The sequence below is a fragment of the Benincasa hispida genome, chromosome 8, assembly GCF_027475165.1.
Source record: "Benincasa hispida cultivar pf3 chromosome 8, pf3_genome.v1.1, whole genome shotgun sequence".
Classification (NCBI taxonomy): domain Eukaryota; kingdom Viridiplantae; phylum Streptophyta; class Magnoliopsida; order Cucurbitales; family Cucurbitaceae; genus Benincasa; species Benincasa hispida.
Window position 1 is genome coordinate 36,622,888 of NC_143485.1, and position 17,591 is coordinate 36,640,478.

Sequence of the window (17,591 nt, forward strand, 5' to 3'; positions counted from 1 at the left end):
TCAGTAGACCAGAAGTAAGATCAGAATTCATTGTACTAGAATTTAAGTTTGTGGAAGCACTTAGGGCTTCCTCAAAAGCAATGATTTGTTGTTAAAAACTTGCCTGAAGATTAGCCAACTTTCGTCGAACCATTACCAAAGATAAACCAATCGAAACTTGGTGTTCATAACTAGGCGGCTTATGATGAGGAAGGCTCGATGACTGCAAATAGGTTCTTATTGCTTGCGGCTGAAAGGGAAATGAGTTGGGAATTCCCAGCGTTGCCCTCAGTAGGGGATTTACCTATGTGGTAGGCGAACGACTCACCAATCTCGGCTTCAAGGTGTAGGTTTCGACTATTGGCAGTGAGGTTGGAGGGATAGGCAACGAAAGCTCTCGATAACAAGCAAGGAATGCTGACGGCATTCTAAAAAAGGACGACGATGCTAGGGTTTCAATAAAAGGGTTGTGGCGGCACTAGAGTTGGACGAATATGCAAGGACAGAAGGTACCAATTAACCACGACTTGGACAGCAGTAACAACGAAGGTATCGACGGTGGCAGAATCAGCAGCAATGGCGATGGTGACGACAGTGGTTAGAATCAACAGTAGCGGGACTGGTGCAGAACTAAGATTCAGCTAGGATTTTGTCACCACACTCTGATACCATGTTAAAAGATAGAAAATAGAGAACACTAGGTTTACGTGGAAAACCCTAGAACATGGAGAAAAAACCACGATAGAGTCTCTTTTATTATTTTTAACACACAATGAAATTTACAATAGAAGTCATATTTATAGGCTCTAGAAAGCCCTAAAATAGAAAATAAAATAAATCAGGTAAAATAAAATACTAAAATACCCTTGAGGCTATAAACTATCAACAAAGTACCTTATTTCCAATAGTAATATACTTTTATGTACTCTCATGTCTATTATTGTATTTAATGGAGGGGGTAGAGATTGGTATAACTAGTTGAAAAGGATATGGATGTGAGAAGTAAATGAAAATTCCAATTTGGAGAAGCTAGTTGGGTTTATCGTTGAATGGAATGGACCATGTGCATAATATGGTGGATGCCTTTGATGTTGAGAAACAAACAAAACCAAGGACAATTCTTTGTTTCATTCTCGTGTTGAAAATGTTACTTTCTTTAAGATAGACATATTGACATTTTTGTTATTTAATTGGTTTACGTGTTTATTTTATAGTCTGAAGTTATGAAGTCAAGTCTATGTTTGATATTTGTGTTTGTTTATCAAACGTTCTTAGTCAATATTGCCATTCATTGTTTATATATAAGTAAAGTATGAACTCTTGATAATTGGCTTTGGATTGGTTTTGTATAGAAAGTTGTGAAGTTAACTCGTTTTTGGTGTGTCTTTTCTTTATACTAGATTAAGCTTTTGTTAACCTCGCACGTTTCTAAAATCTACTTCCAAGATTACTCATTTACTCCTTAAAACTACAAAATGATGAAAAAAAATCTACTTCCAAGATGTATCCATGAAAAACAATCTCTTTATGTGGCATCTGCTAGTAATGTTGTAGGGAACTATTTAATTCATTCTCTTCTTTACCCAATTGGCTAGTATCCATCGTTGAGAAACCAATGAAAGTTGAACACTAATACTATTTGGAGCCCCAATCAATGTTTTTACGGCTTAGGTTGGGTGCTTTGGGACCACCTGGATTGACTTCGTCTTGTTGGTCTCAAGTTTATCAAAAAATGCAACGAAGTCATGGTCCTTGAAGTCATGACAATTTGTGAAGGTCTTCTTATCATTATCTCTCTCAATATTCATCATGTTATTGTGGAGTCAAATTGTTTGGAGGTTATTGAACTTTTGTCTAGTAGTTCTAAGGATATCTTAGCTTCAAATCAAGTTCAATAACAATTATGCAATCCAACTTCACAATAACAGTAACAGCTAAGTGTCTTAATACATATACTCGTAATAAAAAAGTTAAGATTTAAATGAACCAACGAAAAGTGGGTCTGCCACCTATAATTGTCAAGTAAGAGAGGGAGGTGGGGCTGCCACTTCCTTCCTTGGGGCTTTTTAATTGAAGATTATAAAAACCTTTGAAAAAAGTTATATGTTTATTGAAGGTTTTTAAAAAACCTTAGAAAAATATCTACTTTTTGGTGAAAGTTAATAAGAACTTTTGAAAAAGATATACAGTCATCAAAGAAGATTAAAAACTTTTGAAAAATAATTATCCTCTATCAAAAGCTTTGAGAAAATCTTTGAAAAATATCGAACTTTTATCAAAGATTATTAAATACCTTTAAAGAAAAGTGTACATTTATCAAACAACATTCGAAATCTTTGAGAAATATATTATCTTTTATCAAAGATTATTAAAAATCTTTGAAAAATACATGCATTTAACAAAGGACATTAAAACCTTTGATAAATATATATTTTTTTATGGAATATTATTAAAAACCTTGGATAAATATGTTTTTTTTTAATCAAAAGTTTTTTTTTTTTTTTTTTTTTTTAAAAAAAACCTTTAAAAAATATGCCTTTTTTTCGAAGGTTATTATAATCCCTTGAAAAGCTTTTTATCAAAGGTAACAAACCTTCGAAGAAGATGTACCTTTGATTGTATATTTTTATTTTAAAATGCTAATATCCTTTGTTTTCTAATTAATTTCTTCTCTTCTTCGCCCTAATTCGTATTTTTCTCTTATTCTTCTCCTTCTCCCACCACAACACCCCACCTTTGCAACTTGTCGGTGCTCCCTATTGAGAAGTACTTGAAGAAATGCTTTCTTAGGCTTATAATTTAGTTGGTTTTGTTGCATAAATGAGCTCTTTGTTGCTATATTTACTTATTTTTTAGGAAATGAGAATTTGGACTTGAAAGAGCCAAATATGATGTAAAATACCGAAATACCCCTTATGAAGGTTAAACTTTGACATAGGATAAAAAAAAGAGAAAACTGAAGTAAAGGCTTGACAGATCTGGTTTATTTCAAATATGAATAAACCATATATATCTGGATTTATTTCAAATAATCCACATATATCTGAATTTGTTTAAAATAATCTACATATATCCGAATGTACATTTTGTTTTCAGTTTCAAATTGAAATATATACGGATTTATTGCGGCTATAGTAGCATCTACCACTCTTGCTTAAATATATACTATTGTTTAAATAATTAGTATGTTACATTCGACTGTATATTGTAAATTCATATGATTTGGGTCAATTTATATGTATTCATATAATTGTGATACATGTATTCGTTTATTTGATATAAATGAGAGTTGTATCAATTTATTTGTATATGTTCTAAGCTATATTGACAATGTTTCAAGGTATATTGATATACATATCAGAATATGGGGAAATCATCATAAGTGATACCAAATAAACAATGGAATATATTACATAAAAAAAAATAATACTCAAAACAAACTTGAGTATATATCACATAGTATTAAAAACCAAACAAGGGTATATATCACAAAATATTAAAAATCAAAGAAGCTTTGAAATGGAAAATAAAATAATACATTTTATCTCTAATTGAAAAATGAAAAAAAAAATTATAATAAATGCATTCTCTCTTTAATTGAAAATGGAAAAAATATATATATTAAATTCATTTTATCTCTCCATAATAAATACATTTTTTCTCGGTAATTTTAGAAAAAAAATATATAAAAAATTGATATAAATAAATGGAAAAAAGTTACAATTGACCAAAATTAACACTAAAAGTCATATTTGAAAAAATTCAAATTTTAAGACATTAATGAAATATGGGACCTTTTTTAGGCCTTCTATGTAACCCCAAAAAAAAAAAAAAAAAAAAACAAATAAGCTCGTAAGTTTCCTGATATGTGCAACATGCTAGTCCCAGTTTCTTCATGGGGATTTCCATTTCCAAGTTCGGACTGAACAATAAATCAATCCTGCTGATCTGGAAGCTATTCAATATTTCAATGTTGAATTCAATGACAGGAAGATAATGGTACTTATGACTAATGTGGAGTCGGTGATCGAGAGCTGCGCGGTGGACAAGCAATGGAAGAACGATGGAACTGAGAAGCCACTGATAGTGGGATTCCATACCGAATCCAACAATGATGAGACAGTAACTATTCAACTGTGTGTGGATGATCAAATTTTGATCATCCAACTTTGACTTGGAATTCTTGGAAACTAGAAGCAATTTTTAGAGGCGGAGTCCAACATTTTTGTGGGACTCAGGATGAGGCAACAGATTGGCAAACTCCCGAGCGTTTGAAGATAGAAAACTGGATCGAATTGTCTGACATGGCTGAAGTTGAGGAAGATATTTCACTGAAACGACTTGCTGCGAAGGTACTTGGAGTTGAATATTGGCCGCTGTATAGAAGACGGAAGCATAGATGGTTTCTGAGTAAACTCCTCAACCTCCGACAGGTAAAACATGCTGATGTTTACGCTTATATGATGTATCGGGCTTCGATTAACGTTTGAGGAGGATGCTCAATCATGTTTAGGATAATAATTTGAGGCTGACTGCTTTTACATTTTGTATGAAAATTGAGGATGGTGTTTTCTCATTTTCTTTATTTTTCTGCAATACTTTTAAGCTGAAACATCTGTTTGAATACTGAGGCCTCTAAACTACTTTTACGTCGAAACATCTGTTTGTTTTGAAGTTAGTAGTACCATCTGCTTTTACGTTGAATCATATCAAGGTCTCTCTTGTTTCTACTTTCTTCTTATTAATTGATCAGTACTGTAGTCACTGTAGTCACTGCTAATAGGTAATTCCAATGGAGAAAATGTGCCTGAATTCCATTGAGATATGGAGAAAACCAATACCAAATTTAAGATGAGAATGAAATCTTTCAACTAGTAATAACTAGAGCTACATGATTGGTAGGGCTAGATGTCTAAATGAGCTTTATCTGCTGACCGAAGATACTTTGATGTGGGCATCTTTTGCCTTTGAAATCTTTTATGTTCCTGTATAGTTCTTAGCAGCCTTGTATTTTCTTTAAGGTTCTTGTGTTTAGTTTTTTTCTCGGTGGACATTGTCCTTTGATTTGTAGCTTGTCTTTAATTGGTTGTAATCTTTAATTTAGATGTTCAGTTAGATGTTCAGTTAGTTAGTTTAGTTTTAGCTTGTAATTTAGATGTTTTCCAGCCCCTTGCCTGTTTAAAGGGGTGCCTTCCTTAATATAAAATCAACTTTGAACTTCTTTGGAAATTACTCTCTCTCTCGACTGCATTATACTTATTTCCTAGTTTCTATTGTTGCTGCCAATGCAATGGTTTCACCAACTACTTGGCACCAATGCATGGGACATCTCTCACCTAAGCAATTATTAGTGTTAAAAGACACCTTTTATCTTTACCTTCTCATTTTGATTCTACTTGTCACACTTAGGGCTGAGCATGGACACCGTTTTGCCTTCCCCAAGCCCCAACTCCACTACTTACACCTCACGAAAACGACAAATCGGCAGACGACATGACAGCCAAACCCAAACGACCGAACTTAAGATTTCTTCTTCCTTTTTCGTCTTCCTCTGTAGAGTGTAGTCACATAGCTCTTCTATCCTCAGCAAATCATGCGACTCCTCCATCCTCTGTTGTTCCTTCGCGCGGCTTCCTCCTCTCCTTCCTCAATAAGCTTTTTTTTTTTCCTTCCACAACTTTTTTTTTTTTTTTTTTAAGTTTTTCCATCTTTCAAACTTAAAAGCTTCATTTTTTTTTCTTACTCTCTTCATATTTTTCAGTTTTGCCATGAAGTACAAGTATTGATTTATCATTCTTTGCATTTTTTTAAAGCTCCAAACTTTTTAAGTTTAAAGATTTTTTTTTCTTTTTTTTTTTAATAAATTTTTCGTATTTTTTCAAGTTTTGATTTATTTTTTATTGCACTTTTTAAAAGTTCTGAACTTCAAAACAAGGAATCAAACTTAAAAAGTTTGGAGCTTTTAATTTATTTTTATTTACACTTAAAACTTTTTTATGAGTTTGATCATTTGAAAGTGTAATAAAACTTTTTTATTAATCAAAAAACTTTAATTTCGAAACATTTGAAAGTGTAAAGAAAGTTCAAGTTTAAAGATTCAATTTTTGTGTGTTGTTCGTATATTTTTCAGTTTTATTTTGAAGTTCAAGTTTTGATTTATCCTTCTTTACATTTTTTTAAAAGTTTCGAACTTTTCAAGTTTAAAGTTTCGATTTTTTTTTTTATAAATTTTTCATATATTTTTCAGTTTTTTTTAAAAGTTTCGAACTTTTTAAGTTTAAAGTTTCGATTTTTTTTATAAGTTTTTCATATATTTTTCAGTTTTGTTTTGAAGGTTCAAGTTTTAATTTATCCTTCTTTGCATTTTTTAAAAGTTCCAAATTTAAGTTTAAAGATTCGATTCCTTTATAAGTTTTTCATATATTTTCAGTTTTATTTTGGAGTTCAAGTTATGGTTTATCTTCCGTTGCATTTTTTAGAAGTTCCAAACTTTTTAGGTTTGAATATTCATTTTTTTATAAAGTTTTTCATATATTTTCAAATTTTCGTTGTTTTGAAGTTCAAGTTTTTGTTTACCATTCTCATTCTTTACACTTTCAAATGTTTCGAACTTGAAGTTTTTTGTAAGTAAAAGTTTTATTATGATTTATTTATAGGATAAATATGAAAGTGGAAAAGAAAAAGCTATTAATACAACGAAGAAGATAGATGAGACTATTGTTAACGTTGATGAACATCAAGGAGAAATCATTGAGAAACCAACAAAAAAGCGCAAGGATGTGAAAAAATTCATAGTTTGGAACATTTTAAGTGGTTGAAAGGTGATCCTAATGACCCTTATACTAGTTGTAAATATTGTGGAGCTACTTATTATGTCATTCAAAGCGAAATGGTACTGGGACGATGAAAAATCATTTAGATAATTGTAAAAAAAATACCTTTACCAAAGTAAGAGAGATCCAATTCAAAAGACTTTAGCTTTAAAACTAAAATAAGAAGGGGTTGGGGATGGTCATTCACAACTTGTATGCGAGGAATTTAATTTACAAAGTTGTCGAGAAACTTTGGCTAAATTGTTAATTCTAGAGGGATTGCCTTTCAAGTTTGTTGAAAGTAAGGGTTTTAAGAATTTTGTTAGTACATTAACATGTTCCTAAGATTCTAAGTTTGTTGTTTCATCACGATTTACCATGGCGAGGGATATTCTGAAGATGTATGTTAATGAAAAACAAAAATTGAAGGACATATTTCCTAAAATGAAATATAAAGTTTGTCTCACTACTGATTGTTGGACTTCAAGACAGTATGTAAACTATATGGTATTGATTGCGCATTTTATTGATTGTGACAAAAAATTACATAAAAGAATTCTTAGCTTCAGTGTTATCGATAACCAAAGAGGGGACACCATTGGGAGGAATATTGAAAAGATTTTGAAAGATTGGGGCATTGAGAAGATCATGACTTTAACTATCGATAATGCTAGTTCAAATGATATTGCTATTGCTTATATGATTAGGACATTCAGTAAGGGGTTGATATATAATGGTGAATATTTGCATGTTGGATGTTCTGCACACATATTAAATATTATTTAATGTGATGCTTTGAAAGAACATAATGAAAGCATAGGTAGAATTTGAAATGTTGTTAGGTATGTAAGATATTCTCCTGCACGTATGATGAAGTTTAAAAAGTATGCTGAAAATGAAAGAAAATCTTGCAATAGTGTTGTGTGTCTTATTGTTCCCAATAGATGGAACTACATATATTTGATGTTTGAGGCAGCTACAAAGTTTGCAAGAGCTTTTGTTAGGTTAGAGGATGATGATGATTCTTATAGAAATGATTCGCCAAGAATGATCGGGCAAATGCTAGGATGTTGCTTAGATTTTAGAAAGTTTTTTTTTATAATGTCACATTGAAACTTTCAGGATCTTTATTTACAACTTCAAATTTGGCTTACCATGAGATATGTAGAATTCATAATTGCATACAATTAAACGTCAGTAGTGGAATTAAAATGCTTTCTACTATGGATAATAATATGAAGGCTAAATTTGACAAGTATTGGGGGAATGATGAGAAGAAAAGCAATGTGCTCTTATGTATTGTTGTGGTGTTCAATCCTCATTATAAGATGAAGTGCTTAACATATTGTTGGAATGACCTTTACGGGCCATAAATTGCTAAGACAAATACTAGGAAGGTGGAGAATGTTTTAGGACGGAGTTTTCATGAGTACAACAATGAACTTGATAGCGGTAACCATTATTAGTGCTAGTGTTTATACAAGCTTTAGTGATTGTGAATCCACTAATGATCCTCATATTCGTGGTTGTAGTTTTCCAAATATTTTAGAAACAATTATGCGTATGGATGTGGAAGATGAAATGGAAGTGAGAGTGGATTCAGATTATGGCTACACAAATGTGTTTCGAACTACCGAGACCACAACTTTTGATAGGGAGTCAGGGATTGATGTATACTTGTTGGATTCTCTTAAAATAGTAATGATGATAGTAGTTTTGACATCCTTCATTGGTAGAAGCAAAATGGGCATCGGTTTGTGGTTCTTAGTCATATTAGTAGAGATATTTTGACGATTTCAATATCTACTGTAGCATCTGAGTATGCTTTTAGTACAGAAGGACGAGTGGTTAATTCAAATCATTGTTCATTGGCTCAAAGAATGGTGGAGGCTCTTGTATGCACTCAGAATTGGTTAAATTCAGACTCAATCAATCTTGAACTTCATAATCAAGAGTTTGAAGTGATAGAGTACAGATGCATAAAGCGGAAGCCAACAGAATTATTAAATACTCTAATTGCACTTATTTGAGTATAAAGCATGCTAAAAAATAGTTTTTTTTTTTTTTTTTTAAAACAAGGGTTTCTAGAATGTATACCTTTGTAGATTCCCTTTTGATCCTTGCTAAACTCCACGAATTTGACCTTCAAATCTTTAGTAGAACACTAAGAGGAGCTTCTCTACTATTCTTAGCCTTGGATTGAGTGGTGGAAACTCTAAATTGAGATGGATTGGATAAGGGATTGAAGAGGGTTTGAGAGAGTTTAAAAAAACTTCAGAATTTTCAAATAATTCAGAATGCATCCTCTCCAATTATGTTTAATTTCAACAAAATTAAATGTTAATTATATCAAATATAATTATCCAAACCCTAATAACTGAATTTGAACATTTCAAACTGCAAACCCTAATTTCGAATTTGAACACTTCAAATTTGCTCAATTTTCTAATCCAAGGTTTAATCTTTTACGAACTAGTAGAGAAATGGACCTTATGGACCTACAAATCATGAGCTCCAATGATTTGAGATTAATTAGTTAAACTCTTTAATCCAAATTAATCAATATCTGTTTACCACCGAGACATACCACTATAGCTTGATGGTTGCACCTCTCTTCACTATAGATATATTTCTGTCTACTTGATTCAACCATTATCAGTAAGTCGACCATTCATTGGTTGTTCGTAATAATTACTGGGTCTAATGTTATTTTACCCTTAAAATTACACCTTGTTCCTTAAGTTCCATTGATCCTCTAATGAACAATAGGTTTGTGATCCAGTCACTAAATAGAATTCCTCTCGAGCCAATGAGAGGGTGGGGCTCCTTGTTCAAGACCTGAAATCAGTACGTACGACCTCTCTTTTATCCCTAGAGATGGGTAGGAGTGAATTCCATATTGCATCCAATGTCCCCAGCTATCTACCCAATCTTACCCCTAAAATGGGAGGCTTATTGAGCTAGCGTTGTTGAGCCAACCCTCACCTATGAAAATTTAAGGATAATCCTGAATAAATAGGAGTTCATAGTTAGCTCAGGATTAAGGTCGAGTTACCTAGGTCATCAATTTGAAATAGTAGTCTTAAACAGTAAACAACATTATAAAGTAAGAGTGACTTATTTCTTGGTTCTGGTCTTATACAAACTCTTTACATAGGATGCCCCCACTTACATGTCTGCACATGAACGATTTAGGATCACATCGTTTGTACTAGATACAAAGTGGGTCGTATCTAATAGTATTACCAGAATAAAGTACCCAACCTGATTCATATACTATAGACCGTTTTGGCTATTTACTCGAGCTCAATCCATCTTTATATCTCCACATAAAGTCCAAGTATTCATGTAATAATCATGGATATTAGTTTATTAGATTTAGTCTTTACAAATACAATTTACCTACTCAATAACAGTTTTATTGAATAAATGTAAATAACATCTTTATTGATAATAGAAAATGTTTACATTACAAACTGCGAGTTTTAGGACATACAACTCAACAAACTCCTACTTGGACTAAAAATCCAGTGGATTTACATATATACAGATGTATACAATGTTGAGTATTGAGAGAATACAATAAACTAGGGCATCTATATGAGAAAATTGTACGGATAACCCAATTTTAGGGTCCAAAATGTCAAATGACCCATTTTTAAAAAATAATATCAATTGACCCTCTGCTTACGTCATCACGGGATGAGATTACAAAAATTGCCCCTAATAACCCTCTCGCTTTCGCTGTCTGTTCATCTTCCATCGTGATGTGATTGTTTGTCACTGTACGATTGATTTGACAATTTTCACGAAATCTGTCTACAACTTAAAATCGTTAACACACAGCAAAATGGTGTATTCTTTAAAATCTAAACTTCTTTGAACTGTCATTTTGTTGAACGGAGATTTATTGTACGAGGTTTTCCAGAGCGGAGTTTTTCGGAACCAAACAGAGTTTTCAGAACGGAATAGACTTTTCTTGAACTTGGTCTCATTGGTGTTTGTAGAAACGTGGTCTCAAAACTAGTATGTATAGACATTGTAAAATAGCATAACGAAAAGGGTGTGAGAAAGAAGAACAAAGAGAAAGGTGGAGAGAGCAACATTGAGCGACAGCGAGAGAGTGAGCTTGAGCGACATCAGTGAGAGAGTGAACTTGAGTGACAGCAAGAGCGCGAGAGCGAGAGGCACGAGAGTGAGAGGCGTGGGAGCGACAGCGAGAGAGATCCATGTGTATTACTATATGCTTAATAAAAAATATTCTCTTGCTTTGTAGGATGACACGAAAGTGTGTACTAATTCGATACGAAGGTCATTGGGATGAGAACCAAAATTTGTATGTTGGAGGTGAGCTAACAGGAATCGTTGTGCCTATTACCTTGAAGTATGAAGAACTTAAAGCTCACGTTTACAGGATTGTAAATGTAAGTTGCTCATAGTTTGATGTTGTTATGAGAGTTAAATATAAGCTTGACTTTGAAGCCCCTCCATACTACATATGAAATGATGGTGATGTTGACTTCCTTCTTTGCTAGGATGATCTTTCTACAATTCAGCTATATGTAACACTAAAATCATACCACGATAAAAATGTGAATAAAAATGATAATGGTATAAGTGTAGACAGACAATACGAGGCACTATATGACTTAATCGAGAATAGGGTGATATTCCATTGTCTATGAACACTCATCCATCAACATTATCAATAGACAATGACAGCATTCGTGCAGTGGACTTGGAAAGAGAAACTCAATGTAACAGGCATGTGCCTGGTAATGAGAGATCAGCAGGCTTGAATTTTATGGATTGTGGTTCTTCAGAAGAGCGTGATCCTTTCATGGTCGATAATGAGAGATCAGTAGGATTAAATTCTATGGACTGTGGTCCTTTAGAGGTGCATGGACCTGCAGTGGCTGTTACTGAGAGATCAGGAGGATTGAATTCCATGTCTTTATGTCGTAGAGGGGAATTGATTATGCTTGGCATCTCTTCATCCGAGATAGATGTTGAAGTTGGTCAATTTTTTTGAGTAAAAGTGATTTAAAAATGAGATTGTCTATTCTATGCATAAACAATAATTTTGAATATAAGCTAAGGAAGTCAATTAAGTCTTTGTTTACTGTTAAATGTATAGAGGATAATTGTAAGTGGAGCCTTCGTACGGTTAAAATTCCAGGGTGTGACATATTTAAGATCACGAAGTATATACGGTCGCACACATGTTCTATTGGAATTTTAAATCATGACCATAGACAAGCAACGGGTGCAGTAGTTGGTGAACTAATCAAAGACAAGTTTACAGGCATAGAATGTGTTTATAAACCCCGTCACATCGTCGAGGATATGAGGAAAGAGTACGACATAAACATAAGTTACAATAAAGTGTAGCGTGTAAGGGAAACCGCTTATGCTCTCGCCAGGGGGTATTCCAGAAGAGTCATACACTGTTCTATATGCATATGGTGAAGCATTAAAGATGGAGAATCCAGGTACAAGGTTTGAAACCGAACTTGAAAATGATGTCCATTTCAAGTATATGTTTATGGTATTAGGACCTTGTATTAGAGGGTTTTCAAGTTGTCGGCCGGTGATAATTATTGATGGATCGCATCTGAAAGGAAAATACAAAGGGACCATGTTGGTCGGCGTCTCCATGGATGGCAACAACCAAGTTTACATACTAGCATATGCCATAGTGGACAATGAAACTGATCGAGCTTGGAAGTGGTTTATGTCAAACTTGAAGTGTGCCATTGAAGAACCCCCCTAACTTGGTGTTTGTGTCTGATCGAGCGGTATCTATTAGCAATGCCATTCGTGCAATTTTTCCCACAACATTTCATGGACTGTGCATCTACCACCTAGAAAATAATATTCTTTCCAACTTTAAGGACAACACGATTGTTGGGATGTTCAAGGATGCAGCCAGGGCATTTCGCATGTCAGAGTTAAAAGCACACTGGGACCAACTACGTACTTTTTGAAATGGTGCAGTATCGAAATATTTGGAGGATATTGGTCTTGAAAGGTGGGCGCGTGTTTACCAAATAGAACGAAGATAAGATAACATGACGTCCAATATTGCAGAGTGTTTCAATTCATTGACCAAAGAATATCGATAGCTACCCACAATGTGCTTGTTGGAACACGTTCGAGGCCTCATCCAGTCATGGTTTTATGAACGGAGAAATTATTGGGCATCTCGAATGATGTTACACTCGGACTACTGTGAAAACCGATTAGCAACTGAGTGTGACAAAGGCAAACAATATCGAGTTGAGCCGATTGATTGTTATAGGATCTATGTGCGGGACAATCGATTGGACGGTATTGTGAACCTCCATACGAAGGAATTCATATGCAAGGAATTTGACTCACTCGGTATCCCATGTTCGTATGCAATTGTGGCTGCGAGAGAACGAAACATCCCCATCCATGGTTTATGCAGTCCATTCTATAGCGTTGACTCCCTCATGGCTGCTTATGCAAAGCTTGTAAATCCACTCAGTCACATATCTGAATGGAAGAGACCTCCGAGATATGTGGAAAAGCATATTGCATCTCTTAGAAGAGTGGTACAGGTCGGGCGCGCGAAGAGTACAAAGAATACCATCAAGAAGAGAACAAGGCAGACAAATAAAATGTGGTAGGTGTGGGAACTACAGGCATAATCGGCAAAACTGCAGTGAACCGCTGACGACTGGGTGACCTATTGATTCTAATACAAATGATTCAAATGTCGGTCGATTGTAGTTGTCTATGTACCACTTATCTTTGTAATTGTTTATGTGCCACTTGTCTATGTAATTGTAACATTCTATGTGCCACTTTAATCCTCAAAACTGTAATTTTTTATGTGCCACTTGTCTATTCACAAATCTCTTCAAATGTTAATTAAATTGTTGGCTATTCATGAACCATTCGGGAAATGTCTCACTCTCGTGAATTTTGCTCTTGCTATTCTCACCATCGCTAATCTCGCTATCACTTGTAACCCCTTAAAAATGTCTCGCTTATAAGTTTGATTACTAGACGTCTATTCATGAATCTCTTCAGACATCTCACTTATAAGTTTGATTACTAGAGTTTGGCTATTCGTGAACTATTTTGAAAATGTCTCGCTCTCGCCCATCTCGCTTTCGCATATCTCGCTCTCCCTTTTATAAGTGTTATTAATGATTATCGTTTACTTCTTCTAAGCGATCATGTAGCGGAGTTTAATTTAACTTGTTGGCTTAATGAATCCCTTTTATAAGTGGAATTAATGAATCCCTTCAGATGTCTCGCTTATCTAAGTTTAATTTAACTTGTTAGTTATTCATGAATGAATCTTCTATATTCATGGTAGTTCTACAATAACAATTTAAATAACATGTTAGTAAAATTACATCAATAATATACTTAATATATATGTAAGTCAATAATATGGAGTGTTCGTCCACAATTGACATGTCAATTGCATCCTATAGTCAGTCATCTTATCCTGAGTTATTACAGATGGGTCACTACCAGTCACTAAATGTTCTAAGAATTTTACAACAAATATTCCACAATCTAACGACCCGTGCTGTGTATTCGTAGAGGTAGGTCGAGCTATCTTTCAATGAGATTTTTCGATGTTCGACTTCGAACGTTTCAGGTCACAGTAGTGAAGAAGCGATGGTAAGGTGTAAGTCAACAATTTAAGGAAAGACTCTAGCTTCTTCTTCGATGTCATAGAAGGTAGTGAATTAAATACGAACAACCGACCTCTATTTAGATCGAATGTTATCAACATCCAATGTTGATCAATGTTTGTTGTCGTGTATATGAAGTCCACATCTGACCACTTGACATCAAATTTACCCATGACATAATCTGGTAATGTCTCATCCGCCCATACTATGGTAGCATCCAAGGTCGACTTATTCTTAATATGTTTGTAGACCCCATCTCGAGAATTTAGATGACTCTACACAACGAAAAGAACATTAAAACACATAATAGTCAACCAACGTATTCCTATTCAAAACTGCAGTAAATGGTTACCGTTATTCCAATTGGCAGGATGATGAAGCGAGCCATACACATGTCTGGTCGCCTATAGAATTTATCTTTCATGAACTCAGAAAGGATATTTAGGAACTGCATCCAGAACAAGATATATGTTACAAGAGGGTTTATAACTATATGTACTTGGTAAAAAGAACAAGGATCGTAAACTTATGTCACACTCAACCCATGAACTTGGTTCCGTCAACTCCTGGAAAAAGGTTTTGGATAATGGCTGAACTGCATTTTCTAGAACCTCGTTGTTCGTATTCTTATCGGCAATTCAGTTCACCATTTCCTTCAATATAGCCGCTGGAACCTCATGCTCCAAGGAGTATTGGATCGTCGTTTTAAACTGTATCATAGGTACCTAGGGAGAGGGTACTTAATATTTGGACGATCCAAAGGAAGTTGAACCTTAACTTCCTTCTCTTTTGTTATTTTCTTTTTTGGTTCAACGGGAGGTGTGTACTTATCAACGATCTTCCTCTTACGTCTTGTTTTTCTACTCTCGACCATAACCTACAGAAATATAACAAAATGCTAAACATGTTGAATAACAAATATGAAGAAAGAAATTTTCGAATCACATAATGAACATACCTGTGAATCAAGATGTAGGGTATTAGAGGAGGTCGTGATATCAAGCTGTACATATGAAGGTGGAGGTGGGATCAGTGACTTAGGTGGGGGTGGGGTAGGTGACTTAGGTGGAGGTGGTGTAAGTGACTTAAGTGGAGGTGGTGTAGGTGACTTAAGTGGAGGTGGTATAGGTGACCTAGATAGAGGTGGGGTAGTTGACCTACGTACAGGTGGGATAGGTGACCTACGTACAGGTGGGGTCGATAACCTACATATAGTTCGGATAGAGGACATAGTGGCATCATGGCCTGTTTATGGAGTTGGAGACCTCGTCGGCATTGTGGAACCTTTCATAGACTGTAATAGAGACAAAATAGTTGACAATTGTGCTTTCATGTCTCTCACGTCCGTCTCTAGGTTTGATACACGGGTATCCAAACTCGATATTGAGCTGTCAATGCTCCGCAGGTACGCATATACACCAGGATCAACATTGCCTCCCTCCCTGTGGCCCGAATCCTCCGGGACAGAACACTCCTCCTCAAACTCAGGACGTACGTCACCAACCACCAGCACATTATGAAACATATCCTCACTGGGAGTGTAAGTACACTAGTGGATGTTTTGGTCCCCATCAGTTTCTTCATCCCTCGCTCCACCTTTTGAATTACCCTGCTGTTCACCTTCCCCACCTTCTGAACTATTATTATTTGAACTACTGTTACTATTTGAACTACTAGAGCTCCCTGAACTCTCGGTGTCGGAGTGTCCTTATCTTACGGCCCGTCTATCAATTGGGGCGTCCCGAAACTCCTTCTCAGGATTCCTACATGACAAGACCCTCTTTGACTTTTGTCTGCATTAAGGAACTCAGTAAAATGGTTAGTGTACATTTAACCACCGAATTAACATATTGTGGCTACATAGATAACACTTACATTTTCAGACTAAAAAATGCCTTTCTCGAGTGTTTTGAATGACATCGAGTGGGATCATGACCACGGTAATATATGAAGAATGGATACCATGCTCTTTCGAGTGGCAACGTTTCTTGCTATTGACGAAAGGATCTCATACGTCCACACCTAAATCCAAACAACTCAAATTTATAACTATGTTAATGTTAAACCAAAGATAAAGTTAAGTTAAGGAACATCTACCTGGAATGCTTGGGGAAATCCACGAAGCGAGTACTTCACAACATAATTTTTGTTTCCCCTAATTTTCTCCTCATATAAACTAACCTTGTCTTTAAATACGGTCTTCAAGGAGTCGAGTGTTCTCTGCCAAATAATTGTACCCCAATCAAGATTGTTGTAGTAGTCTATGTCCTCAACATCATCAAATAGAGTACGATCTACAACATTCTTTTACTTGTTTTTACCCATCATTGCAACCTCTGTGTAATATACTAGGGTAATTTTCACAGCATCATCATCATTTTCAAATACCAATTCTTTGTATTCTTCTTCAAGCAAATGCAAGTGGAATGCGTCTGAGGTTAACCGACTACCAAAGTACCTGGTAAAAAGTTCGTGTGAGGACTCCTCACTCCGTCCAACTCACGTAGGAGACCGCCACGAACTAGTGATCAACAAAAAGTTGTTCTTCGAAAATGTGACGACCTTTCCTTTGAAAAAGAAACTAATTGAGTCCATTCCTTAGTCTACAGTTCCCTCAATAACATATGGTAGATTAGAGGGTTGTTGAATACAAGTTCAATGTCTAAAAAGCGACTAAAAACTTTTTTCCTGAACATCTCTAACTGCCTTTCGGTAAGCTTCTGCTTTACAATCTTGTTGGCATTGACAACATGGGCCAAGCAAGTTACTTGCCTGGGAAACCTATCAACTTCACAAATTTTCAAATATTTTGACATCTTAAATTACTCCTGCATTGTATAAACATTCAATTTATCAGTTAACAGGTCCATACTAAAAAATCACTAACAAAATATACTGTAAAAGTCTCGTTAATATCGCTAATCTCGCTAATATTCTCGCTAGCTCTCGCTATCTCTCGCTAATCTCGCTCTCGCACATCTCGCTCTTGCCCATCTCGTTCTTGCCCATCTCGCTCTCGCCCATCTCTCTTTCGCTCATCTCGCTCTCGCACATCTCGCTTTCGGTCATCTCGCTCTAGCCGATCTCTCTTTAGCTAGAATCGCTTTATCCCATCTCGCTC

General features: G+C 35.0%; 1 protein-coding gene and 1 pseudogene across 1 annotated transcript; both read left to right on the plus strand.

Annotated features, from left to right (window-relative positions):
• The first annotated feature begins 473 nt into the window (after positions 1 to 473).
• Positions 474 to 11,823, plus strand: LOC150034548 (zinc finger BED domain-containing protein RICESLEEPER 2-like; annotated as a pseudogene).
• Positions 11,824 to 12,201: 378 nt separating this feature from the next.
• On the plus strand, positions 12,202 to 12,564 carry LOC150034549 (uncharacterized). The gene has a single exon (XM_090316778.1). The coding sequence runs from the start codon at positions 12,202 to 12,204 to the stop codon at positions 12,562 to 12,564; it is 363 nt and encodes a 120-aa protein (XP_090172904.1).
• Positions 12,565 to 17,591: the final 5,027 nt, after the last annotated feature.